This window comes from Myodes glareolus, chromosome 7, assembly GCF_982192425.1.
Source record: "Myodes glareolus chromosome 7, mMyoGla1.1, whole genome shotgun sequence".
In the NCBI taxonomy this organism is placed as follows: Eukaryota; Metazoa; Chordata; class Mammalia; order Rodentia; family Cricetidae; genus Myodes; species Myodes glareolus.
In genome coordinates, this window is record NC_142032.1 from 19897420 (window position 1) to 19923096 (window position 25677).

The 25677-nt window shown below is 48.7% G+C and overlaps 1 protein-coding gene across 1 annotated transcript; it reads right to left on the reverse strand.

The window, feature by feature from the left end:
* Positions 1-647: 647 nt before the first annotated feature.
* Golga7b (golgin A7 family member B) lies at positions 648-13761 on the reverse strand. Its single transcript, XM_048452912.3, has 5 exons — positions 13320-13761; positions 7119-7244; positions 3825-3977; positions 3647-3748; positions 648-2580 (listed from the first exon to the last, which is right to left on the reverse strand). Exons 1-5 carry the CDS (start codon positions 13329-13331, stop codon positions 2470-2472), a joined length of 504 nt encoding a protein of 167 aa, XP_048308869.1. The 5' UTR covers positions 13332-13761; the 3' UTR covers positions 648-2469.
* Positions 13762-25677: the final 11916 nt, after the last annotated feature.

Sequence of the window (25677 nt, forward strand, 5' to 3'; positions counted from 1 at the left end):
TATGGTTTTAGTAAAGTATCTGGTATTCCGTAGGTAGTTAATAAATGCTTAGTTTTATGACTTCTAAGACAGAGCTATGCCAGTTTCTAATATCTATCTGCTTTCTAACCTTTCCCTAAAATTACTGTATGCATATGATGGGGAGTTGTTCACGTTCCATGGTGCACATGTGTAGAGGTCAGAGGACAATTTTGTGGAGTTGGTTCTCTCCTTCCACCTTTACTTGGGTTCCAGGGCTCAAACCTATGTCATCAGGCCTGCATGGCAAGTATTTTACCAGCTGAGCCACCCTGCCAGTCCATTCTAGCCTTCAGTAACGAATGACCCATGTGATTCAACCCAGACTGTGCTGACCTAGAGTAAAGCTCAAGAAACAGGCCCTACCTAACTCACTGATCAATTACTTTTGGCTTAGCTTTCATCTGAGCCTACTGTCTCCAGACCAAGCTACAAATCCACCAAAGATTAAGAAGTGGTAAAGGTGGGATGTCTACCTCCCCACTGACCCACAAGCTCCAGAGAGAGAGGGTTCATCAGTCCTGTGTCATCTGCTTCTTCTCCCGTACACACTCAGCCAAGCATCTCTGCATGAATTGGGATGCAGAACTAAGCCCATCACTGTGGACCAGTGGAAACAGCATGGAGCCTCAAGCTGGCAAGTCCTTTTTATTGGAAAAAGATTAAAACAAAAGGTCTCCATTTTGTCTCTTCCCAACCTTCCCAATGTCAGTGTTCCAAGGTCATACAGCAAGTTAGGGAGGGCACAGGCTTCTGCCAGGAGTCGGGGTGGGGGGTGCAGCTTGGGAAGAAGGAGTTCATTGCACCAGGGCTCGCAGGCTCAGGCTCCCCGAGGCTTTAGGGACTTGGCCAGCCCTCTCCATCTCTCTCCATAGTCTCCTGACATCACACGCTGCTGCTGTGGTCAGCAGAGAACAAGGCCCTCTCCGCTCCAGAAAGCTACCTATAGTGGCTGGTGTCTCCTGCCCACTTCTAGCACCTCCTGCCCGCTGAGGTAGGCAGCCTGTTTCCTGTCCCTATTCAGGCCCCAGAATGCCCCCACTGGCTCCCCCTGAGAGCCACAGCACCATTGGCTGGTCAGCCCTTCTTCCCTTACAAGGCACACTGCCTTGAATGTTCAGGGAGCCTCACCTGCAGGACTTCAGGACCCTGACACTTGGGCAGGCTGAATTTGCAGCATCTGTGGCCCCACTATGTCACGGGGGCTGAAAGGGCACCAAAAAACACCCAGACATTGGCTCTGCTCTCCTAGGATCCCAGCTCTTCTCCATCAGAATGTGCACAAGAGAGCCAGAGGTGGGAGAAAGGCCAGGCACAACAGTCCAGCAGCAGCCCAGCTTTAGGACACGGACTTGTAGAAGACCAGGAGGGATCCACAGGGAGGTGCTGCAGACCATTGTGTGACAGGACAGGGCAGGACATGGTAGTCATTAGCCCAGCAGCCAAAGAGAACACACAGAGTAGTCTCTCTTTACACACATACACACACACAAGCGCTCTCTCTCTCTCTCTCTCTCTCTCTCTCTCTCTCTCTCTCTTTCTCTCTCTCTCTCTCACACACACACACATTCATACACACATGCATTTATTCTCACTCATGCACACATGTGCACACACCCACTCACACTCACTTGTGCAGTCACACACATGCACTCGCATTCATACACTTATATGTTCACACGTGTACATGCTTTCTCACCCCTAAACTCACATACATACATTTGTGCACACAGTATACATGTAATACAGGAATTGACTCCAGTTTGGGAGCTCAGGCGCTGTCCAGCTGCGTTCATCCACAGGGTTCTACCACAGCCCAGTGGAAACCCCCCTCCCTCAGCGTCCCAGGCAGAACACCCATAACCAGCTCCTGGTGGGGTGCAAAGTCTCGGAGTTGGGTGCTTCTTGGCAAGGCTGAGAGGACTTTCTGCTCTGAGTGAAGCACAGAAAAGCCATCGCCTTAGGAGAAGCTGGATAGCTCCCAGGGCACCCATCTCCCCAGATCTCCAAAGAGGAGGTGGGATCATTGACAAGCCCCATGGTGGCGTTGGGCCTTAGAGCCCCGGGAGCAGAATCCAGGTAGACATGGGCTTTGAGGGTGAAGGATCATGCAGGGTGGTGGTGGGGGATTCTCCAGGTCCTCGGGGTTAGAAGGCAAGGAAGAGAGGTGACTTTTTCCCTACCCTCAGACTTCCCTAGGTAAGTCTGGTTCTGATGACCCGGGCCATCCCCATGGGAGAAAGTAAAGTCCAGGGTCAGAAAGGGGAAGATCCTGCCTAGGGGCAAAGGACTGGGAACATGGGACACCGGGTGGTCACCCTCCCTCCCGCTCCACACGGCAGGGTGGGCCCAGAAAAAGACTCAGAAGCGGGTGCTCTGGTAACGCAGCCTCCGCAGATCTGCCAGCCCCTCGCTCCGGCCATACACCTCCCTATGGGGACTCTCGGCCAGTCACCGAGCGCCCGCCCCGCCACCGCCAGCGCTGCTGCTGCCGCTGCCACTGCTACTGCCGCTACTGGAGCTGCCGCTGCTGCACCGGTCCTCATAGATGGAGATCTCGATCTGGGATGATGGTTAAGGAGCCGCGAGTACCCGGCTGTTAACTGGGAAAGGGGGTACAGATCCAGCATGAGGCCTGGAACTGAAGCCCGCTATGCCCAATAACAGAGACCAGAAGGCCTGAAGTCCCAACCCTCTCCAAACCTCAGCTAACCTTTTCTGAGAGGACACGGGGCTGAGTGCACAATGGGATCCCATGTTGAGTTTGGCCTTCCTCGAAATGCATTGTGGGATCCCAAGTCACAGGTGCGCCGGAAATGGCGCTATACACAAGCACTTTCATTTGCTGATAGCTACAGACCCACTCAAGTTAGGCCAGTCCCTTTGCGTTTGCAAACTAGGGACACTCACAGAGCCTTGGGACTCCTGTGCAAATTAATGGAGTATCTGGGTGCTGAGCGCAACACTAGGGCCCAGTGAAAAAGAAGCTTGGGCAAATGTGTATTTCTAGGCTACTAAAAGGGGAGCTGATCCCCTGAACAACGGTTCCAAATGGGGTCATCAGAGCTGTCATCCAGCCCCTACCAGCCTGTCACTAAGACAGCCACCCCAGAGGAGCATCCCCATCCTGGAATTCATTCTTCTCATCTGTGTTCAGGGGGTGGTGGGGCTCAACACGAAATATTAAATGAGATTATGAAAGGCTTGTAGATTCTCTGAGGAGCAGACAGCCTTGCAGGTTAAGAGAGCCTGGGCTTGAATCCTGACTTAACAATCCTCTGCTTGAGGGTAAGAGACAGCCAGTTTCCCTTCAGGGTCCTGGTACAGACGTGAGGGTAAGATGGGCCCAACTTTTGGACATGAGATGAAAATCATCTGAGATTGTATTTTTCAAAGCTTTCACATGTTGGCTGTCTTATATTGAGCACTAATGGCATGCATTTCAATAACTATAAAGCCTGAAACTCACAAGTGGCCCCAATAATTGAAAGTGGAGGGGCACCTGTGACCAGTGATGTGTGGAACCCTGGAAGGACCCTAGCAAGGCTCCTATTTCCTAGTAACATCCTCAAGGGCCCCACTGGGTAGACAGCTCTGCTCCCTCACACAGAAGATCCTAGAAGGATACAACCCTCATGCCACGTTCCACGGGATCCGTGAGCAGGAGCCCTCGAGGCGCAAAGACCTTCTCATTCTGCTCCTGGATGTAACGGGAGATCTTCTTGAGAACCTACAGAAAGAGGGGTCGTCCATAAGGATGAGTCTGTGGCAAGGAAGCTGGAGGAGGGGAGATGGGGAAGCACCACCTTCTCATAGTGCGTCTCCATGCAGAGGAAGATGAAGTAGGCCGTGGCACAGGCCAGGCAGCCCTCCAGGTAGGAGCTGCCCCCAATCTTCTCAGCCTCCGCATAAAAACCATTGAGGGTCTTCACGGTCTCTTCAAAGAGCTGCCGCTCGATCTGGAGGGAGAGAGGTAGATGATTAGCCTCCCCAAAGTGGGGACAGTCCCAGTTGGGTCACAGATAAGAGCACTGGTGTCACATGAGTGGGAGGTGGTGAAATACTGGCACACCAATATGACCACGAGGCTGCAGGTGGAGCACACAGAGCCCAGGGGACAGACCACCGGGAGTCCAGTCGAGACTTATCCCTGAGCTAGACGTGTGGCCCTGCAGCAGTGGCTTGCTTGTGCTGTGTGGGGCTCCTCATCCATAGGATGGGAACAAGCATGACTGTTGGCCTCCCTTGGGAACAGGAGACTCCTGATGTCCTAGATCAGTGGTTCTCAACCTTCCAAACTCTCCAACCCTTTCATATGGTCCTCATGCCGTGGTGACCCCATAAAATTTTTGTTGCTACTTCATAACTGCAATGTTGATACTGTTATAAATCTTAATGTAAATATCTGATATGCAGGATATCTGACTTCCGAGATTTGTGAAAAGATCAGCTGACCCCCCCCCACACACACACACACAAAGGGGTCTAAAACTGTGGGTTGAGACCCACTTTCAAGAATGTTTTATACAGAAGCTCGGACAAGTATTCTGGTGATGTCAGTTCCCACTGTGATGGTTGTGCCGGAGCTCAACAGCAAATTCCCACAGCAGATTCTCCAGATTGGGAAGGTGTCCCAGCTGCTTGTGACTGACAGAGGGAGCTCTGGAGAGCCACTCCAGCACTTTTCCTCCCAGCTAAGAAGTTACTAGATACCAGCGGCTGTGTGTGTGTGTGTGTGTGTGTGTGTGTGTCCCTGTGTGTGTGTGTGTCTGTGTGTCTGTGTGTGTGCCTGTGTGTGTGTCCCTGTGTGTGTGTGTGTCTGTGTCTGTGTGTCTGTGTGTGTGCCTGTGTGTGTGTCCCTGTGTGTGTATCTGTGTGTATGTGTATGTGTGTCTGTGTGTGTGTGCCTGTGTGTTTGTGTATGTGTGTCTGTGTGTGTGCCTGTGTGTTTGTGTATGTGTGTCTGTGTGTATGTGCCTGTGTGTGTATCTGTGTGTCTGTGTATGTGTGTCTGTGTGCCTGTGTATGGGTATCTGTGTGTCTGTGTATGTGTGTCTGTGTGTATGTGCCTATGTGTCTGTGTATGTGTGTATGTGCCTGTGTGTCTGTGTATGTGTGTCTGTGTGTATGTGCCTGTGTGTCTGTGCCTGTGTGTGTATCTGTGTGTCTATGTGTCTGTGTCCCTGTGTGTGTATCCCTGTGTGTGTATCTGTGTGTCTGTGTATGTGTGTCTGTGTGTATGCCTGTGTATGGGTATCTGTGTGTCTGTGTATGTGTGTCTGTGTGTATGTGCCTGTGTGTGTGTATCTGTGTGTCTATGTGTGTGTGTGTGTGTGTGCGCGCGCACGCATACAGGAAGCTGGCCTGTCTCCATAACAACAGGAAACACTAAGAACTCTACGCATCTGCCTTTTCATGAACTCTCATATGACCCCAAAAGCATTCTTGCCACCTCTACTCTCTGACAGGTGAGGATTGCTCTGTGCTCCTGAGACCACGAGAACCCTGAGGCCTCACCTCTGACCTTCCAGTCCCTACCTCCATTAACTCCTTGTAAAGGGCAGACGTGCTTTCTTGAGAATGGGATGCTTATGGTTTTCTAAGAGCTCCTGGGGATTCAGTCAGCAAAGACCAGTCTTGCCCCACCTTTCAAACCTCCTCAAGTCAGCCTGGTCTACAACACAGACCACCACTGGTCTCTGCCCTCCTCCAACTCAAAATCAGCTCTAAGGCAGCCCCTGGTAGGGACTGTACACCCTCAGAAAGAGAGGCGGATCACAACCCTTGGCTGACCACCTTAGACGCCACCAGCAGATGAAGATGGAACTTCAGGCCCCCTCCTCTCTCTTTATAAGACAGGTGAAAACAAGACGGAAAGCAGCCCCCAGCTCTTCCTCTGCGTCTCTAAGCTTCCCTGCCGTAGCTGACCACACGGTATCTACTTTCATCCACACCTGCTAAGGATGCTTTTGCGTCAGTATGAACATCAGAGGCCAGTGGGAAAGCAGAGAAGGCAGGCACCTGGCTCTTCCAGTACCTGCCAAAACTTGGGTGAGTCACTTCCTGCTTCTAGCCCTGCAGGACGCTTCTGCTTCTGAAGCTGTGTGTATAGTGCAATCTAATGATCTGGTTAAAACACGTTCATATTTGGGAGCTCTGAGGTAGGCTGGGAACCTCACATTGTGTCTGTGCTCCCTGGTAGTGCTGACCCTGTCAGCCACAGGGCACAATTCTGAAACATGGGCTTAGCGGTAGTGCTCGGTGCGGACTGCACACTAACACCACATGGATGGCTTTTAAAGCCAATGCTGCACCCAAATCTCAGCCCCGAGAGGTGAGGACTGAAACAGTCTGGGAAGGGGAGGGATAGGTCAGAGCAGCAAGCACTACTGTCACCCTCCCCTCCCAAGCAGATGCCTTGTCTGTCCCCCACTTCCCAAAGCTCTCAAGTGGCCCCAATCCAGCCAAGAGTGGGAAGAGACGCCGCACTAGACAGCAAGCTGCTGCCCAAGCAGGATCTAGGGACCACTCAATTCTTGCTCACCTGAGAGCAAGAATTAAATTAAAAATTGAAGTGTGAATAATTATAATTTAAATAATAATTTTTAGTTAACTTAAAAGTTAATTTGCAAATTAAGATGTAAAACAATGCCTACTCCCACAGACTCTGAGTGCTTTGGGGTGCACTGAGATTTTTCTCAGCTGCCCAGAACATTCTAGTGTGCAAGCCAAGGTTAAGGACAGTTGTCAACAGGTGGGGATTCCTAAGCCACCGGTCAGCAACTGAGTCAGCAAGTCTGTTGATACCCAGTCTAACCCACTAGGACTCGTGAATTTACATTTGTTTAACAAGTTTTCTAGAGCATTCCCATGCAAGGGTAATTTGAGCTGCTGGATTGGAACAAGTCTGAGTGTTGTGTTTTGTTTTTCAGAGGATTTTCTGTGTGGAAATGCAAGACTGCAATGGATTTATCATTCTTCCATTCAAAGCAGCTAGATCATGCATTTGGGGTATTATGTATTCTCTAGAAATGTGTTCTAAGAAGAACACCCCGTGCCATCATGGAGGTAGAGCTTGTGTTTAGAAAAGGTGTCCTTACCCGGCTATCCAGCTCTGGGGGGAACTTGGTCTGGAACTGACAGGTGGTACCATCGCTGTAGTCTCTCTGGATAAAAACCTTCGTGGCCAGCGATGCGCTTCGCCGGAGCTCCTGGAGATTGTGAACCTGAAGAGATGGGCAGGAGGCACACACTTAGGAGACCATTGGCTCCTTGTACTGATACAGAGGGATTAATGAATCCCGGCACACAGGGACAAGCTGGCCACACAGCCAGGCTCCATGAGAGCCTTGAGAATCAGGTCCTGTTCAGTTCACACGAGAAGCTGTCTGAGGTCATCACCAGTCTGCAAAAGTAGCAGGAACAAAACTGGGCCAAAATGAGACACTCAGAGCCACCAATCACAACAGAAATGAGTTCTAGCAAGGTGCAATGGCAGCCGGCCCTGTCCTTGGAGAACTCAGCACTGGCCAATATGGAAACCTTAGGGCCTTCCAGCCTGGGGAGTAGTGCATGTGGAAGAGAGGAAACCTTTATGCATTCATGAACTTCAAGGGATACTGAGGTACAGGCCAAGTTCTGAAAGGCCAGGGAACACCCCCATTAGTTTTCTTACCCCCAGAAAAGGGCTCAGGAATGGCTATTTCCCAAGAGATAACAGTATAAAGTGGACTGGGGCCAAAAGCTGAAGTAATAGGTTTCCTTGATAGGAAGGACTGGGGTGACTTTTGTCTGTCCATACAATCTGAAAACTTGGCGTTGACCTAGCACTTGAGGGGAGTGGTCTCTAACCCCAAAAGAACAACGTCTCTTTCTTCTTCTACCTCTCCAGCCTCAGTGGCTCGCACTGGAGATAAACACCTCATTGGTGAAATACACCCAGCACTGGAACCACATGGAGACCAGACCCTGAAGGCAGAGTGAAGAAATAGCCAGTTCATCCTGTGTAATTAAGCTGAATCCGTTCAGTCACTCTACTCTTATTTATTGAGTCCCTGCTAGTGCCAGGCTCTCTGGATGCTGAGCAAAAGTCAGTCTATGGGCTCCAGGGAGGAAGACGAGTAAATGTGTAATGAATTAGACCGTGATGGATGGCTGAAACAAAGTCACAGTTACCCAGAAATGCTTATTCACAAAGGCTTCCTGGAGACTGTACTGAGTCCTATGGGGGAGGTTGACCAGAAGTCGAAAGGGGAGGAAAGGGTGACCCTGGGAAAGGGAGTAATGAAGACAGCAGATCGTGATCTGCTCCAGTGGTTTGAGGCAGTGTTTAGCAAGACCAAAGCTGGTTTGCAGAATAGATACAATCAGTGGGAAATGAAGATGTACTGCAGTCAAGGGTGAAATCACAAACAGGACGGGTCTCTGCCAACAGGAAGGACTGCAGGTGGAGACGACCGAAAGCCGAGGGATGAGTAGAGAAGGGTTGATAAGACAGATGGACTGGGCGATTGCTGTATCCAGGTCTTAGAAATGAAGCAATATGAGAACATTACATCGGCTCTCCTAAAGTCAGGTAAACTTTGCTTCAAGCAGGAGCTTTGATCTCAAAGTTCTGGGCATTAAAAAGCATCTAAGTGCTCCTCCAGTTTTAATATTTCTTGACTTCACTAGCCAGGATCTTCTTTGAAAAGGTTCCCTTTTAGCTGGGCATGGTGGTGCACACCTTTAATCCCAACATTTAGGAGTCAGAGGCAGGTGGATCTCTGTGAATTCGAGAGTTCGAGGCCAGCATTGTCTACAGAGCAAGTTCCAGGACAGCCAGAGCTGTTAAACACAGAGAAACCCTGTCTCGGGGGGGTGGGGGAATGCTCCTTTTAATATCTACTAGGATCTTAGGATAATTTTGAAAGAATGTTTTGGTAATATAACTAACTCTCTCATCAATGCCTCTGCTCCATCCGGTTATGGTTTCGCTGTAAGGCATTTTCATGAGAAAGGAAAAGGACTGTGGCCTTCCTTGCCCTTCCAAAGCCAGAATACAAGAGCCAGGTATGGATTCGTTCAGCTCTGCAAGGATCATTCTGACACTTTTGTAGTAGGTAAGCCTAAGGGACCCGCTGGAAGGGATTCTTTTTGTCATAGTTCAAGACAAAATAAAACAGTGCTAAACCACAAAAGGCGGTGGTGAGAATGGAAAGAAGGCAGAAACAGTGTTTCAACCATTCTGACCTGGACTTGGCTTCCTGCCAGAGGCAACATCCTTTGTCTGAGCCTACACACACACCTGTGTATACATAGATGTAGGCGATACTATGAGCCATGACAGTGTGTCTCTTAGTGACTGGCTGTTACTTCTTTCTCCTAGGAATACAACGAAATTCTTTCCAAGGCTTCCTTGCAAGTTGGAGTGGGCACGTGCTGCACAAAGTGCGTGGAATTGAAGAATGTTCTATTTGACTCATACAGACCTGAAACTCCTCCCTTCTCCCCAAACCAGAGGAGCCAGATATTGAAGACTGCAACAAGAAAGGGCCTGGGTCCCTGAATGACCCCCTGAAGGACATCTGCCTCTTGATCGGGAGCCTCCCATTCAGGACTTTACTGAGAAGGGAGTAATCCTCAATTATTAAGACATTAGGTGCTATCTCTCATAATACAAACCTATTTCCTCTTGACTGATTTATTCACTCTCAAGTTCTTGGAGTGGGAGGGATCAGCACCCTCCCTAGCCATGGCAGTATCCTAAACCTGAGAACCTGTCCTGGCTCCAGGTGACTAGGCATCTGCTTCTGCCCCTGGAGAATGTATGTCGGGTGGTGAGGAATCTATAGAGGAGATGAGACACGTTCACATGGAAACACCTTGGCATGCCAGTCCAACATGGCGCACATACAGGCTCTGGCACAGTCGGTGTAGAGTAAGAATGTAGGCGAGAAAGCGTCTCCTGGTCCTCTCCATCTATGGAAGATAGTCTGCTGAGCAGAGTGGCAGGAGACCTGATCTCGAGCCACAGGATCCTTGATAAGTCTGCTCTTCTCTGACCCCCATTTCTTCAAAGTCACTAAACTGAAACCCATAATCATCACCCCTCCCGTCTCTGACTTCAAAGAAGCCTTATCAGGAGTGGTGAACATAAACATTTCCAAAGGCAGAGCAGTGGGCTGGGTCCAGCCTGTGGCTAATAAGAGAGCTTTTGACCTGTGCCAGAGAGCCAACTGGCCATTGCCATTGAAGAACGTACTAGAGATGGTAGACAGCAGGTGACATAGTATGTCCCTATACACCCGGCAGTCCTTCAGGCTGGGCTGGTACGGAGCAATCGCTGGAAAGCAATGAGCTCTTGGGTCAGGTATGCCCAAGACAAACAGGAGGTCCCAGCTGGTCCACAGATCCATCCTCACTTAAAACCATCTCATCCTTAAGGTGCAGGTGAGGTGAGCTCATAAATCATGAGATCTATATGATGATCCAACACTGGGCTGGGCATCACTGGCATCCAGGTAGGCCCTGAGGGTGGGAAACTGGGCACAGGGCCACCCTTCCTCTCAACCTACTACACTCAAGCTCAAGCCGGTGACTCGGAGATCAGACCTCCACATACCCGGCCTGGGCAATGCTACTTGGGTGCACTTAGAACATCTCTGATGTGCCAAAACCCACTTCAAGAAGCCCGTCCAACAAAACATACTTGCCAGTTGCTCTTGGCCATTTGGACTGTTTCCTAGGCAGACCCACATTCACAAAGGTCTGTTGCTCAGGAAATGGACTCAGTAAAGATCTCCAAATGAGGTCAGGGCCTCACTCAGGAACCTTCCTCCCCACTCACACACATTCCTCCCCTAATGCTAACTTATAAACAGAAATTAGAAAGCAAAAAAGATCATTTCCATGTAAAGTCATTTCCCCTCTCTCTCTCCTCTCTCTCTCTCTCTCTCTCTCTCTCTCTCTCTCTCTCTCTCTCTCTCTTTCTCTCCTCTCTCTCTTCCTGTTGCCTCTTCCCCTGGAGCTCAGCTCCCTCTTTGGAATGCTAAGGAAATGACCATGGAAACTTGAAGTGAGGTTTTCCTTTCCCCAACAGGTTTTTCCTGGTAATCTCAATCCAATCCTAATAGTTAAAAAAAACAGCCTAGGGGGATGTCTCACCCTAGCCCAGACACCATACACCCTGTGCCCTGGCTGAGCCTGAGTTTCTTTCCTCAGCACGGCTATCAGGGTCCAGTCAAGACCGAGCTGTAAGACTGAAAATGTTTCCTGTTCATCCTAAATATTCTTCTGTCCCTCTGTCCTAAAGATGACCAGCCAGGCCAGTCAGGGAACCTAAGTGCCTCTGGCTCAGTGGTTCTCAACCATCCTAATGCTGCAACCCTTTAATACAATTCCTCATGCTGTGGTGACCCCCAACCATATAATTATTTGTTGCCACTTCATAACTGCAGTTTTGCTTCTGTTATGAATTGTGATGCAAATACCTGGCATTTCCAATGGTCTTAAAGGGGTCGCAACCCATATGTTGAGAACCATTGCTCTAGCTCTTCCTGACATACCTCTCCTAACTCAAAGCCCCTTCTCAAGACCCCAGCACTCTTCTCTAGCAAGCGTCATACTGGCTAATTGGATATACTATCCTGGATGCAAAGCAAAAAAGGTAGTAGTCATGGAAGCAAGATGAATTATTTTCTTGCCGTGCAGTCTCATCATCTGTAAAATGGGATGCTGAAGCCCTCTTTGACTCCCTCTCCAGGCTGAAGCAAGCTTCCACGCCTCAGTCATCTCATCTGCTAATTGCACATAATAACACCATCCTTGCCCACTTCACAGAGCTGCTCAAACACTCAAAGGCGTTCTGTGTGCCATAGTGTTGTATCCACAGAGGCATTATGAGTGAGCCTCTCCCAGGGGAGAGTCATCAAGCCTACCAACAGCTTCCTGGAAACCTGGCCTCAGCCAGGAGGTGTGAACCTGTGGGCAGAATGAGTGGGACACAGCAGACCTGTAGGAAAGAGACACTAGGAGAGCCAGGCCTGTCAGGATCCATCAGATCTCACAACTGCTGCTGAAGTCCAGCAGGCCTGTCTGGGAGGTGAGCAGCCCCTTGGCTCCTTCACGTTCTTCTCCATCTCTGTGGTACTTCTGAAGCACTCTGCATTCCCCTAGAAGGCAGGCTTGCCTGCACATGGGGATCTGGGAGAGCATGAGTCTCTCCTAGCTGGCCTGTATAACATCAGAATGCAAACAAAGCCAGGCAACATCGGGAGATTCAGTGGAATAATGGCAACAGCACTTGGGACGGCTGCCTCGCCACTAACCAGGAAGCCCAGAGGCACTGCACAGGATCATCCACAGGCCTTTGATTTCCTCCTTGGCAGCATTCCAGCTAGGCTGGGAATGGGGAGACACCACAAAAGAAGACAGTAGCAGAACTAGGGAGACCCAGTGTGCGGTGTTACATTCCAAAAATTCAAAGAAGCTTTCAGCTCTGTTATTAGCATGTGTGCGAGAACCAAGCCAATATTCTTTCTTTCCATATGTCAGCTTTATCATGTGCAAAGAGCTCACATCTCTAGCACAAAATGAGGGAGAAGGATAACCCCTAGGGGCAGAGACAAAAATCCTGATTTCTTAAGCATTGCAACAAGAGTTTGCCCTTAGCTAACAGGTCCCTTGGTCCTTAGGCACACCATGAAGAAAGTAGCCCTCTCCACACACAGGCAAATGTGGGCACTCTGGGACCAGCAACTCCAGCAGAGAAGGAAAGCAAGGCACAGTGATTCTCAAAAGTGGGGTCTGGTGCAGGAAGTTCTTAAAACCAACCACTTGGGTCCTGGGCCTGAGGATGCCTTTGTCCACGCCCTCCTCCTAAGGAAATGCAGATGTAGAGGAAGGTCTGTCTTCCTTAGTCAAGCATTTTGGATTAGAAGCAGAATACTGTGCCGCATAGCAACAGCAGTAGGCCACCTTCTCTCCCCTTACACAGGCGTACAGGGATTTCCAACCCTCCAGGGAATCAGAACCCAGTGTTCAGAAGGGGAAATCCCAGCCTAGGCTGGGACCTGGTGCTATTGGTAACAAGTGGACTCTCAAGGGCTCAGGGTGGCATGGACAAGATTGACATGCCAGAGGTGAGGGACCACTACCCAAAGTCCTGCTCTTCTGCCCTGTTACTCCCTACCTGGCCCCCATGAACCCGGGAAACACCCCCTACCCCCACCCGCCTCCGCCTTCTCCTTGAGCCCAGTCTGCCCCTAGTGGGGAATCATTCCCTGCGGCATTGCCTGCGGGTTAGGGTGCTGGCAACCTACCTCAGTGGCCATCTTCAGAGGGTGCTGACCGCTCCTGGGTGGCTTGAGGTCTGGTCCCGGGGGGCTGTCCGCGGTGCTGACTCGAAGAGCGGGTGGGCTGGCCGAGGCCAGCAGGGGCCTGGGTGCTGTCCTCGGTGCTAATGAGATCTCCGAAGCCCGAGACGTGCTCTTGAGGGCTGCGGGGTCCCGGAGAGGGCGTCTGTGCTGTCCACGGTGCTGATGCGGGAGCCGGGCCGGGGAGACGAGGCCGCGCCCTAGGCTCCTCACCGCCCGATCGCCTGCTGCCAGGGCTCCTGCAAGCAATGGCCCGGTTGACAGCGGCAGCAGCGGCGGGTACGGGGGCGGCGGGGGAAGGAGGGGCCAGTGCCTCGGCGGGCGGGGAGGGGAAAGCCGCGGCCCCCAGACTCCGGCACCCGCCGGAGAGGAGCCCCGCCCGCGGTCACCGGCTCCTCTCCCGCCCAGCCCCGTCCGGACCCCGCCCAGCGCCCCGCCTCTCCTGCCTGCCCTCCCCCTGCAGAAGAGCCTAGAGCTCAGTGCAAGCTATCACTGCCTCCCGGGACTTCCAGAGAGGCTGGACTCAGTCGCTACACACTTCAGCCTGCAGGAACGGAGGTCCCGACCGGCCTCAACCTTTCCAAACTCCCCCAACATCAGATTCTAACCCCTCCCCCACCCTACCCCGGGCTGCCTCCTTTCTCTCTCTCTCTCTCTCTCTCTCTCTCTCTCTCTCTCTCTCTCTCTCTCTCTCTCTCACACACACACACACACACACACACACACACACACACACACACACCTAGCTTGGTTCATCTCTATGCACTCTCCAAGCACCTCCTGGCCTTATGTGGACATTTCCTCCTCTCTTTTCTGCTTCCCACTTCCTAGAAACCCATTAGCTAGAGAAAGATGCTGTAGATCACAGAGGGTCGTTTTGGTTTTTTTAAATACGTGCACATATTTATCCCCAGCTTTGCCCTGGAGTCCCTTCTTTCAAGGAGCTCTAGATGGAAGCCAGCCTTTCTTATGTCCTGGCCCTAGGCCCCACACCTTACTCATCTCTCTCCACTCTGCCATTCCAGAGTTTAAACACACTCCAACATTACCCCCATTACCACCACTAGTCGAAAACCACAAGCAGAGTGCCAAACTGGTATGCGCACTGTCCAAAGTGGTGATCTGGCCTCAGGCCTTCCAATCAAATGGCTTATCTACTTAATAAGCAGAAAGGAAGCCCCAACATAGATGCTCTTGAACACACCTATAATACCCCCAGGTCTATCTCAGAGGGAACCTGAGTACCACTCTCTACAGCATGACTGCCACAGGTCAGCAGAAGCAGCCACTCACATGGGGGAACCAGTCAGAAGACCTGATTCCAGTGCAGGCTTCTCCTGACGGTCAGCCTTGAGTGACTGACTGTCTTGCCTTCTGAGTCTATGGTCCTCTTTCTGCAGGATGTACTTATTGACCTTCACTAGCCTATAGTGAGGGTCCTTCCTTCTCCCTTCATATTTTTATTTTAAAATTTACAAACATACAGGAGAGGTTGGGAGGGTGTCACAAACTGTACTATCTGCTTCCAGAACAGCATTTTTATATTTGATTTGTTTGCTTCACTGATAGAAATAGAAGCAAGGATATATATATAATCTGACTAGATTATTAGAAATTAGTAGGTTCTACAGTTTTATCCTTAAGTATTTCAGCATTCAACCCTTCAGGTGAAGATCACTTTCCTAGGCGTGTTCGTGTGATGGTGCATGCCTTTAATCTCAGCACTCAGGAGGCTAAGGCAGGCAGGGATACATGAGACCTTGTCTCAAAAAACAAAATAACATCCTCCTATCTAATCACAATATCATTATCATCTCTTTTAAAATTCCATAGTAACCCTGCTATTTTAGAAGTTCGTTGCCCAAAAGAGATATTAATAGCAATTCCTCCAGAACTTTCTATTTTTAATAGCAAACATTTATGGCTCACTTACTGTGTGCCAGATGATATGCTCTACATTGCATATTTATTTTAACCCCTGTGAGTTAAATGTTCTTCTAAAAATGTTTAAGTCTTTCTCTGTGTCTCTGTCTGTCTGCCCCCCCCTCTCTCTCCTCCCTCTCTCTCTCTCTCTCTCTCTCTCTCTCTCTCTCTCTCTCTCTCTCTCTGTGTGTGTGATAAATTTGTGTTGTGAGAACCAACTTATGGATGCCACAGAGCCTGTGAGGAGGTCAGAGAGCAAACTTGAGGGTCCTCACTTTCCAGAGGGTCTTTTGCTTGTCATTGCAAACACTAGGCTAGCCAACCCATCTCACCGGTGCTATGAGCACTGGGGATGCCACATCTGGTTTTTTTACATAGACCTTGGAGACCTGAACTCAGTTTTTCAGGCTTGTACAGCAAACGCCTTACCTACTGAGTCCTCTCCCCAGCCCCATTTCCATGTTATAGTCATTTTTCTCTCATTTCCACTCTGCAAAGAGAGAAACCAAATCAGATGACCAAGGTCTCCTAGGAGAAGGATTTAGACAAAGGCAGTCAAGCTCTAGAGGCTGTGTGTGGCCTGTCCCCTAAGTACCCTGCCCCCTTTGCAGACCATAAGCTGGCAGAGAACCAACATCGCCAACTGCCAATTTTTCATAAGAGCACACTGGGTCTCTAAGGATAAGTGATATGCCAAAAGCAGCTAAAGGTGTAGATCCTGGTCTACCTTATAGCTCTGAAAGTGTTTTGGCATTAATGAACAAACCAGGACAGACTATGAATCCCATGACGGTCCCTGCTAACAAGCGAGCCCATCCTGCGGTGTCCATGTCCTCACGATCTCTCTCGCTTGACTTCTGTCATTAACTTGGCAATCATCTGGAAACCATTCTGTTTACCCAGTGGCTAGAAGGAAGCCATTCAACAAATCCACCCATTCATCGTACCTTTGTTGAGTACTAGACTGTATAGACTTGGGATATGGCAAGGACTAAATGCACAGGCTGTTCTTACTTGCAACATGTGAGAAAATAAGTTCAGCGCACACTTGTGGTCATTGCTAGAACGTAAAGTGAGTCGTGATATGGACCTAATGACAGAGGAAGATTATTTCTGAAGGAATAGTCAGGGAAAACTTTCTTACTAAGATCAAATTTGGGCAGAGGTCTGGGAAAAAAAGAGAAATATACATATCTAGGAATATACATACCTAGGAAAAAAGCAACATGGCAGAAAAGACAGAGCCCTGAAAAGGAGTGAGCCTAGGTGCCTAAAAATAGCTCCAAACTAGTGTTCATAGAACAGAGAGCAAGGAAAAGGAAGATGGGAATGTTTTTTAAGTGGAAAGTATCTAGGTTTTTTAGGGCCTTAAAGGTCCTGCTAAGAACTTTGGAGCATGGTCAAGGGAGTGAGCTAGCAAATTGTATAAAGTTTAGGGTAAAGACATGTCAATATTGAAGTCTTTTATATTTTGTTTTGGATGCTGGGGTTATAGGAGAGTCAAGTTTGAAAGTTTTGAGACCAATTAAATTAGTTCATTCAAGGAGCAGAGATAGATGAGACAGCTTAGGGTAGCGCGGGACACCGGAAGTAGCGAGTAGTCTTTCCAGACGCAATCGAAGGTCGTGTGGTGGCGGTGTGTGCAGAGCTTTAAATGTATGATCGGAATGAGTTCAAAATCGTCCCAGTGTGGAGACCTGAGTCATCCTGAAGAGAAACACTTCCACCTGCTGAAGAGACAGAGGGGAAAGTAGGGGCCGAATAAGCCCTGAAGAGAGGGGGGTGCAGTTTGTGTTTGCTGAATTAGATCTGAAGTTTGATGTACATAGTATAGAGTGAATGAGAAGACATTTAGGAGTTAGGAGAGGGGTAAGAGTTAGAGATAAAACTTCTAGACCTACCAAGAGGTGGTGACGCATGCCTTTAATCCCAGCACTTGGGAGGCAGAGGCAGGTGAATCTCTGTGAGTTCAAGGCCAGCCTGGTCTACAAGAGCTAGTTCCAGGCTCCAAAGCCACAGAGAAACCCTGTCTTGGGAAAAAAAAAAAACTTCTAGACCTATCCAGACCCAAATGGGGATTAAAACCAAAGGACTAGCCAGACGTAGTGATGAACACCTTTAGAAGGCAGAGGCAGGAGGATCTCTGTGAGTTTAAGGTCAGCCTTGTCTGCATAGTAAGATTCATGACAGACAGAGCTACATAATAGAGAAAGTTTGTCTCAACCTCTTCCACAACCCCTCAAAAAACAATAGAAAATCTGTCAAGAACTAATCCTGAGTTGACCGCTTCTAGACTACAAGACATAAAAAGAGGCAACTGAGTCCAAGATGCAAGAGAACGACACCCTGGACGTCAGCAGAGAAGGCTGGGGAGGAAGCCTTACTCACACTGCCCAATGTTGCTCCCACCAAACCCAAACAAGCAGTGAGAGCTGCCCATAGGATAGGGTGTGCTCTTGATTAGAGTGAGTTTGGGAGTTAGGATGGAGGAGAGAAAGTAACAAACTTGAGAGTAGCATGGTTGTCTGAGAGGAGTCCAGGAAGGTTTTTTTTGAAGATACACGAGAACTTGCTGGGCACTGACCAGAAGTCAGGGGGAGAGGGAAGCATCAAACATCAAGGGCTCAGAGATGAGCATGCAATTTCAGCAGCAAAGCTTTCCTTTTTTTTTTTTTTTTTTTTGACAAGGTCTCACTGTATATCCTGGCAGTCTCATTCTACCTAGACCAAACTGGCCTTGAACTCGCAAAGATCATCCTACCTCTGCCTCCAGGGTGCTGAGATTAAAGACTTGATGGGTCACTACACCTGGCCAGAGCAAACTCATAGCAGACCAACAGAGAGTGAAATGAAGGGATGACACAGAGGGTAGGACTGTAGGGAACAGCCAGCTTTCTACCACTGGTGGCGAAGGACCCGGACCAGTGGCCACATGGCCAAGCTGATCAGATGTTCTACTGTGAAGAAAGATGAACACTAAGTCAGATGAGCAACAAGTCCATTCGACCTGCAGGTGGGTGGAGAGCTTGGCGGGCACCACGTGTGATGCTGCCTCGCTCCTAGGAGTCCTCCCCAGCGACACTGTAGGACTGGGACGCCAAGGCCTTGAAGGTTGCAAGCACAGGGGGTCCCTTTCAACATCTAACCTTATTAGCAGGAAGAGACCTTACCAGCCTCAGCCCACTTCTTTGCTTTGCCTGTAGGGTAGGTCTAACAGCCTGGATAGCCCTCAAGGCTTGGAGACATCAGAATGGAAAGCCTATCAAGGAGAGAGCGTCACATCATGCTAACTCAGGCTAGAATAAGACACTGTAGGATGGAATGTTCCCACACCCCAGTTGTCTGGGCTGTAACTCTAGAGGCATAGAGGCCTTGAGATTTAATCTGACTAATCGTTATTATCCAGATGCCTTGAGACAGCCCAGTCCCATGCAGGAGCCTGGGTCTTTGATGTTTTTGTCATAAATTAATGAGTTCACCCACAAAATAACATCAAAGACAAGCTACTAACTAATTCACTGTTATCATCTTCCAATCTGCGGCTGCGTTGGAAAGTCTCCAAAAGGAGGAGCGTGGCCAGAAAGAGAAACCAACTGAAAGATCTGGAAAGAGATGAGAGGAAAAATAAGTCCTGCAGAGGAGACGGCAGAGGAGCCAGGGAAAGCGCTGGCAAATGTCGGGGAAGGGGAGAAAGGGGAGGAAAGATGGGGCCTGGGAGGAAAGCTATCTCACAAGTGCTTGAGGGGAGACTGTGGCCTGGAAGGTCTTAGGGGTGTCATTGCGCAGAAGCACCAGAGACTGGGAGGAAGTGTGTGGTAGGAATCAGTGTCTCTGGAGCCAGATGGCATGGGATGTAGCCTCTGGCTCTGTTATTTACTGTGAAGTCATGTGATCATTCTCCCTTCCAACTAGAAGCCACTAAGTACAGGAAGCTTTCTCTAGATCTTACCTGACTTTCAAATCAAGCCTTTGAAAAGAAAACGGGGAAGGATTTATGTGGATACCCAACGGAATGTCAGTGACACTTCTTCCTGGCCCAGCAGGACTTCCTAAAGCACAGAAAAGATAGACACGGTTCAAGCATCAGTTCACCAGTCAGCAGATTGAGCATTTGCTACCCACCAGCAAGAAAGATGACCATGGGGTGTTCCCACCCCTACACAAACACCGAATTTCATCAGCAATGACCAAGGGTATGGTTTCGAAGACAGCTTTTTTTCTCTCTAAAATGCATGGTGAGGGGCTGGAGAGATGGCACAATGGGTAAGGTGCTTGCTTACTCATGCCCTGCATGAGCATGAGGACCTGTGTTCAAAACCCCAGCATCAGCATTAAACACGGCTGCACACATCTATAACTGCAGTATTGCAGGGGAAAGGAAGAGTAGAGACAGAGAACCACCGGGTCTTGCTAGCCACAAGCTTAGAGGAACATGATGAGCCCAGATTCAGTGAAACAACCTGTCTCAAGGGAATAAGGTAGGCAGGACACACATGTGCACATATATACACCTATACATACATGCATACGCACATACCTAAAATACACACACACCAAAAAACTATGTTGACATTTAATCCCCATTGTATTAAGAAGACCAAGCAGGACTTTTAAGAGGTTATTAAGGCTCATGCATGTAAGAAAGTAATGGTTTAATGGGCTAGTGAGCTATTTTAAGATCTGCCCAGGGTTGGAGTGCTGGCCCCACAGTTAAGAGCACTGACTGCTCTTCCAGAAGACCCAGGTCTTCTCAGCACCCACATGGCAGCTCACAGCTATTTGTAACTCCAGTTCCAGGGGATCTGACACTTTCACACAGACATGCATGGAGGTAAAACACAAGTGCACATGAAATAAAAATAAATACTTGAAAAAGGAATGGATCTGCCGTAAAGCCAGTTGGACCAGGTCAGGCCTCTCCACATTCCCTGTCTCTCACCACATGATACTCTGCTGCCACAAGACCTTGCCAGCAAAGACACTTCCACCTCAGACTAGAACCATGTTCCAAAATGAACATCCTTTCATTGTAACTTACCCTGTCTGTGATGTGTCTATAGAAGAAAACCAGACTAGGAAGAGTGCTGACTCGTACCTTTACTCCCAGCACTTGAGAGGTGGGGCGGGAGTTCAAGGTCAGCCTCTGGTATGTACCAAGTTCAAAGCCAACCTGATCTACAAGAGACCCTGCTACCAAACAAAGACCGAGAAAACCAGGGTCTGTGATAAATGCTAACATGAAGACAAAGAAAGCCCTGATGGGTGGATGGAGCCCATAAAGGTGTGTGGAATTTGAACAGCTTCTTCAAGGGTTAGCATCAGACTTCCAGACAGCAGCAGAAGCTAAGAATACTCGCTTACTACCTGGGGACTCAGAGTCTCTAGAACTGCAGACTGGATAAAGCAGCATCCAGGCAGAGACAAGGGCAACTACAGAGTCCCCAGAAACATGAATGAGGGGACCGCCCTAAAAATAGTGCCAGAGGAGGCAGACCATGACACATGTCTGCAAGTGGAGTCACTAGGAGGTGACTAAACCCAAGTGGGGCTGCCTCCTTTTATAACCCCTCCCTTCTCCTCCAGGAAGTAGAGTGGGAGGGGAAGGACTCCGAGTAGAGTTTATAGCCATCAGAGGGACACACAGAGACCAGGGGAGAGCACCAGAAACTATTGGTCAAAGTATCTGCCTGTCATTACAACAGCCACTGTGCTGGAGGCTCCTGAAGGAGAGTCAGTTGTGAGTGATTGATAGCAGGGCCTTCCGTCCACATCAAGTAGACTGACTGCAAACTCAGCTATCCCTGCAAACCACAGTCACTGGGAGAGACTGTGACTCCATGAAGGCAAGCTCTCAGGAAGCAAAGGCATGGGCAGGAAGGGTAAAATGTGCTTTTAAAGCACTGTCAATTTCAAGAACCAGCGGGGCTCATGCAGTTCAAAGCAACTTTAACTGAATAACCCTTTGTTCATACACAATCTCACATAAAAGATCTATGAAAAAAATCCAAAGGAGGTGGATTTGGATAGAGGGAGATACGACTCATTTGCTCTCCTACCCCACCCTGCACCCCCACCCCCTCATCCCTGACAGAGCTGCCAAGGTACCTCTCCCCACCAAGGTTCTGCAGAACAGTCCTTCTTAATCACTGACATAACACGAACCCATGTCTTTAACAATCCAAATGTATAAACCAGGCAGCGGTGGAGCACACCTTTAATTCCAACACTCCTGAAGCAGTGGCTGACAGTTCTCTGAGTTCAAGGTCAGCCTGGTCTATAGAGTAAATTCCAAGACAACCAGGGTTACATAGAGAAACCCTGTCTCAAAGGAAAAGAAAAAGGAAGAAGAAAGAAAGAAAAGAAAAGAAAAAGAAAAAAGAAAAGAAAATCCAAACATGCAGAAGGCTTTAGGGGAAAAGGTAAGTGGTCCAACCCACTCATTCTCACACCTTTCCATCCTATAACCAGAAGAAAAGACTGTTTCACTCTTTTAAGGATTTCCATTTAAAATTCTCCAAATACTCAAATACTCATCTTTAAGTTAGCAGATGATAGGTATAGATTTGTGATGCTACTTCCTCATGTATTAACTTTGGGAACCTTTTTCTGCTTTCTACAGAACAGAATAGGGTTCCCATTGCATAGATGGGAAAGGGAGATGGCTGTCCTAACTGCCCATATCAACACTAGAACTCCCACCTTGTAGCCATGTGTTAAAGTCTGCCAAGCCAAAGCCTTTCTTCAGTCACCCTGCCCACAGACAGAGCTTTCTAACTCCTGAAATACGGTTTTGGAATTTCTAGTCATTGATCAGGTCATAAGGAGGGCCCACACTGGAACATCTCCATAGCATTCCATGTTCTGCTAGCCAGTACCCGCTCTCTCTCTATACCAGCCAAGTCCGGCTCTCTACACCAGCCAGTGCCCGCTCTCTACACCAACCAGTGCCCACTCTCCTCTACACCAGCCAGTGCCCGCTCTCTCTCTACGCTAGCCAGTGCCCACTCTCCTCTACACCAGCCAGTGCCCGCTCTCTCTCTACACTAGCCAGTGCCCGCTCTCTACACCAACCAGTGCCCTCTCTCTCTCTACACCAGCCAGTGCCCACTCTCTCTCTACGCTAGCCAGTGCCCACTCTCCTCTACACCAGCCAGTGCCCGCTCTCTACACCAACCAGTGTCCACTCTCCTCTACACCAGCCAGCGTCTGCTCTACCTCACATGCATCAGTCTTCCCTGTCTTCCTTCCCCAGAGCTTCCATCACCAAGAACTGTCACCTCACTTCATCGAGGCTACTGTGTAAGTTCCAGTCAGATCTGGTTCATGTCATGTGTTCCACATACAAGACCCAAAAAAGAAAAGAAAAGAAACACCCATGAGAACATGGGTGAAACTCAGGTATTCCTGCTATAGCTAATGCCATGAAAATGGGTCATTGTAGAAGGGTCAGCAGAACTGTAAGAGGGGCTGGCTACTGAGTGATAGGCACATGATGCCTCTGTGTGAGTCTGACTGTGCTCCCCTTTAGTTGGATGGCCATCAGTTAACCTCTACGAGTCCAGCTTCACTTAGGTAATGTGGGCACAATGTTCCTAAGTCACTGGAGCTCCATCAGGAGCTCTGGGGAGAGCCAGCTCTGGCTCCTGGCCTATAGCAGGTGTTTGGCAAAGCGGGAGGAAGGTAAGGAGTAAGAAGAAATCGATTGGCAGCTGGACCCTGAGCCCAGGACTGTGGCAGAAGTTGAAAGATAAATCCCCCAGGAGGGGACAGAAAAACAGAGACAGATCTCAAGGGAAGTTCAAGAGCAACTGAATTGGTAGGGATTATATTGTGAAGTCTAGGGAGAGGGCAATTAGGAAGAGGAGCAGAGGGAGCAGGTAAACAGAATAACAGGGAGGGAGAGAGGGAGAGGGAGAGAGAGAGAGAGAGAGAGAGAGAGAGAGAGAGAGAGAGAGAGAGAGAGAGAGAGAGCAAAAGAGGAACTCCACAACTCCACCAGTCAGGGCATTTGGGCTGCAAATAGATTGTCCTATTAACACCATTTGCAGAGCAGACATTTAACTAACATAAGAAGTCTGGAGGATAGTGCTTCCAAAATTAGCCCAGTGGCTCACTAGTGTCCCCAAGAACCCAGGATTTTTCCATCCTTTCTCTACCAAGTCCTGAACAATTGGCTTCTCCCACGCAGAGTTACAATCCAGCTGCTGCTGCAGCAAATGCCACAATTTACAAGCATCGACAGCAGGAAGGAAGAGCGTAGTTCTTTTTCTCAGGGAATTAATCTTTCCCAGGAGCTTCCTATCAGACATTGCTTGTTTCATTGCCCATGCCTAGTACCAGTGAAGCCAGGACATATTATTGGACTCTAGAACGGAAGGGAAACAGAAAAAAAAAGGTTGAAAACAGCCAGACTGGGTATGTGACCAACACTATCTGCCATGCTATTTGGCTATGAAATGTGAGGACCATTTCACTGAAGATAATACAGAAGAAGGGGTGGGGAGTGAGGTCCATAAGGAGAGAGGCAGGACCCATGCTGGAGAGAAGAGTGGGCAGGGCCCATGCTGGAGAGAAGAGTGGGCAGGGCCCATGCTGGAGGGAAGAGCGGATTGTCTCTTTCTCTACAGTGAGCAAGAAGGCGAGCCTAGAAACAGATTCTGAAAACCAAACTGTGTCACTTAGAAGACTAGCAAGTTCCTCTCATAGCTCAGCTCTCTCCCCAGCTCAAGGAAACAGATTCTGGAGAGAAAGTAGTGCTTTTTCACCTCAGCAGAGCCAGAAATGAGACCAGGCATTGTGGCTCACGCCTGTAATCAGGAAGGAGAAAGAGGATGGGGAGTTCCAAGCCAACCTAGGCCACATAGCGAGACCCTGTCTCAACAAAATAAAACCAAACCAAAACCCAAAAGGTGCTACTTCAGGAAGCACAATGAGCCACACCCTCTGGATCAACAAACAATTCGAAGGACACACAAGGCAGACACTGGGAGGTGATGGGGACATTTTTGTTCCATTGGCTGATGGGCACATCAGCTGCCTCAGTCATTTTGGAAAATAAGCCATATCCCAAATTCCCCTTTTAGATTCACAGCCTTGCATATGTGTGTTCAGTTATAGATGGGAATATTCACAGAGACATCCTGTAAAAGAATATTAAAACTGGAAACAACCAAAATATCCTGAGACAGGAATGTGAATAGTGAAGTCACTGGGGATCACACCATCGCAGTAGCAACGTGCATTGCATTAGTTCCAGAAGACACCATTCAGAAAAGGCAAACTGGTAGAGCTTATCCAGTGTGGTTAATATATAAAGTTCCACAATGTAAAAGCTAAAACAATATAATATGCTACTTAGTAAAATTTAACATGACTGTAAAATTACCAATGCAAGGAAACACACACACACACACCAAATTCAAGAAAATGATTAGCGGTAGGTGAGCTCGGGGACATGTTAAAGAATAATCATTTTGCACACTGTGAAGATGTGTCTTTGCCAAAACACCTTCTTATTGTTTTAATAAAAGAGCTGGCTGGTCAGTAGGTAGGTAGGAGGTATAGGCGGGACAGAAAGATGCAGAAGATGCTGGGAAGAAGAAGAGCAGGGAATCTTGAGAGATGCAGTGAAAAGCAAGATGAAGGTGCCATGTTGAAAGAAGACAGATAAGAAACATGGGAAATTTAAAATGTAAGAGTTAACTAGCAATTATCCTGAGCTATTGGCTAAGCATTTGTAATTAATAATGGTTATTTGGGAATGACTGCCAAAACACAGAGAAGCTATGCCTACAGGGACAAGTGTCCTTCAGACTCCAGATAGGGAAGAAACCTCTTTAAGCCAGGTGTGGACCCAAAGGCTTTTGCTCCATTCTTATTCCTTATAGATTGCATAGCCCGGACATATCCTTTGTACTCATGGAAAAAATTACAATAATTAAAAGAAAGAATATAGAACATCAAAGTAGGATGAGGACAGGTGCAGTCTATTTTAAAGTTATAAACACTTTCCCCTGCACCAGCTAGAATCTGCAGCGCCCAGAAGCTACAGACCAGGTTGACTGAAGCCTGACTGGTTTTATCTGGTTCCAGTGGGCTGAGTGAGCTCCACATTTGAGGAAAGGAGAGATGGAGAATGGAGGCAGAGCCAGGGTATCTAGATGCTTCTCCTTGGGGTGTTAAAAGTGAGAAGAAGGAGACACAGAAAGACAATTATCACATGTACTCACTCATAGGTGGTTTTTAAACATAAAGCCAAGAAAACCAACCTACAAACCACAATCCCAGAGAACTTAGACAACAATGAGGACACTAAGAGAGACTTACATAGATCTAATCTACATGGGAAGTAAAAAGTAGAAAAAGACAAGATCTCCTGAGT

Bases quoted from the DNA above. Each gene is read 5' to 3' on its own strand.
- Golga7b (XM_048452912.3), bottom strand. The intron at 3,978-7,118 runs GTAAGGACACCT...CTCTCCCTCCAG, and splicing joins CCCCAGAGCTGGATAGCCGG to ATCGAGCGGCAGCTCTTTGA. The intron at 2,581-3,646 runs GTATCCTTCTAG...CCATCATCCCAG, and splicing joins TGGAACGTGGCATGAGGGTT to ATCGAGATCTCCATCTATGA.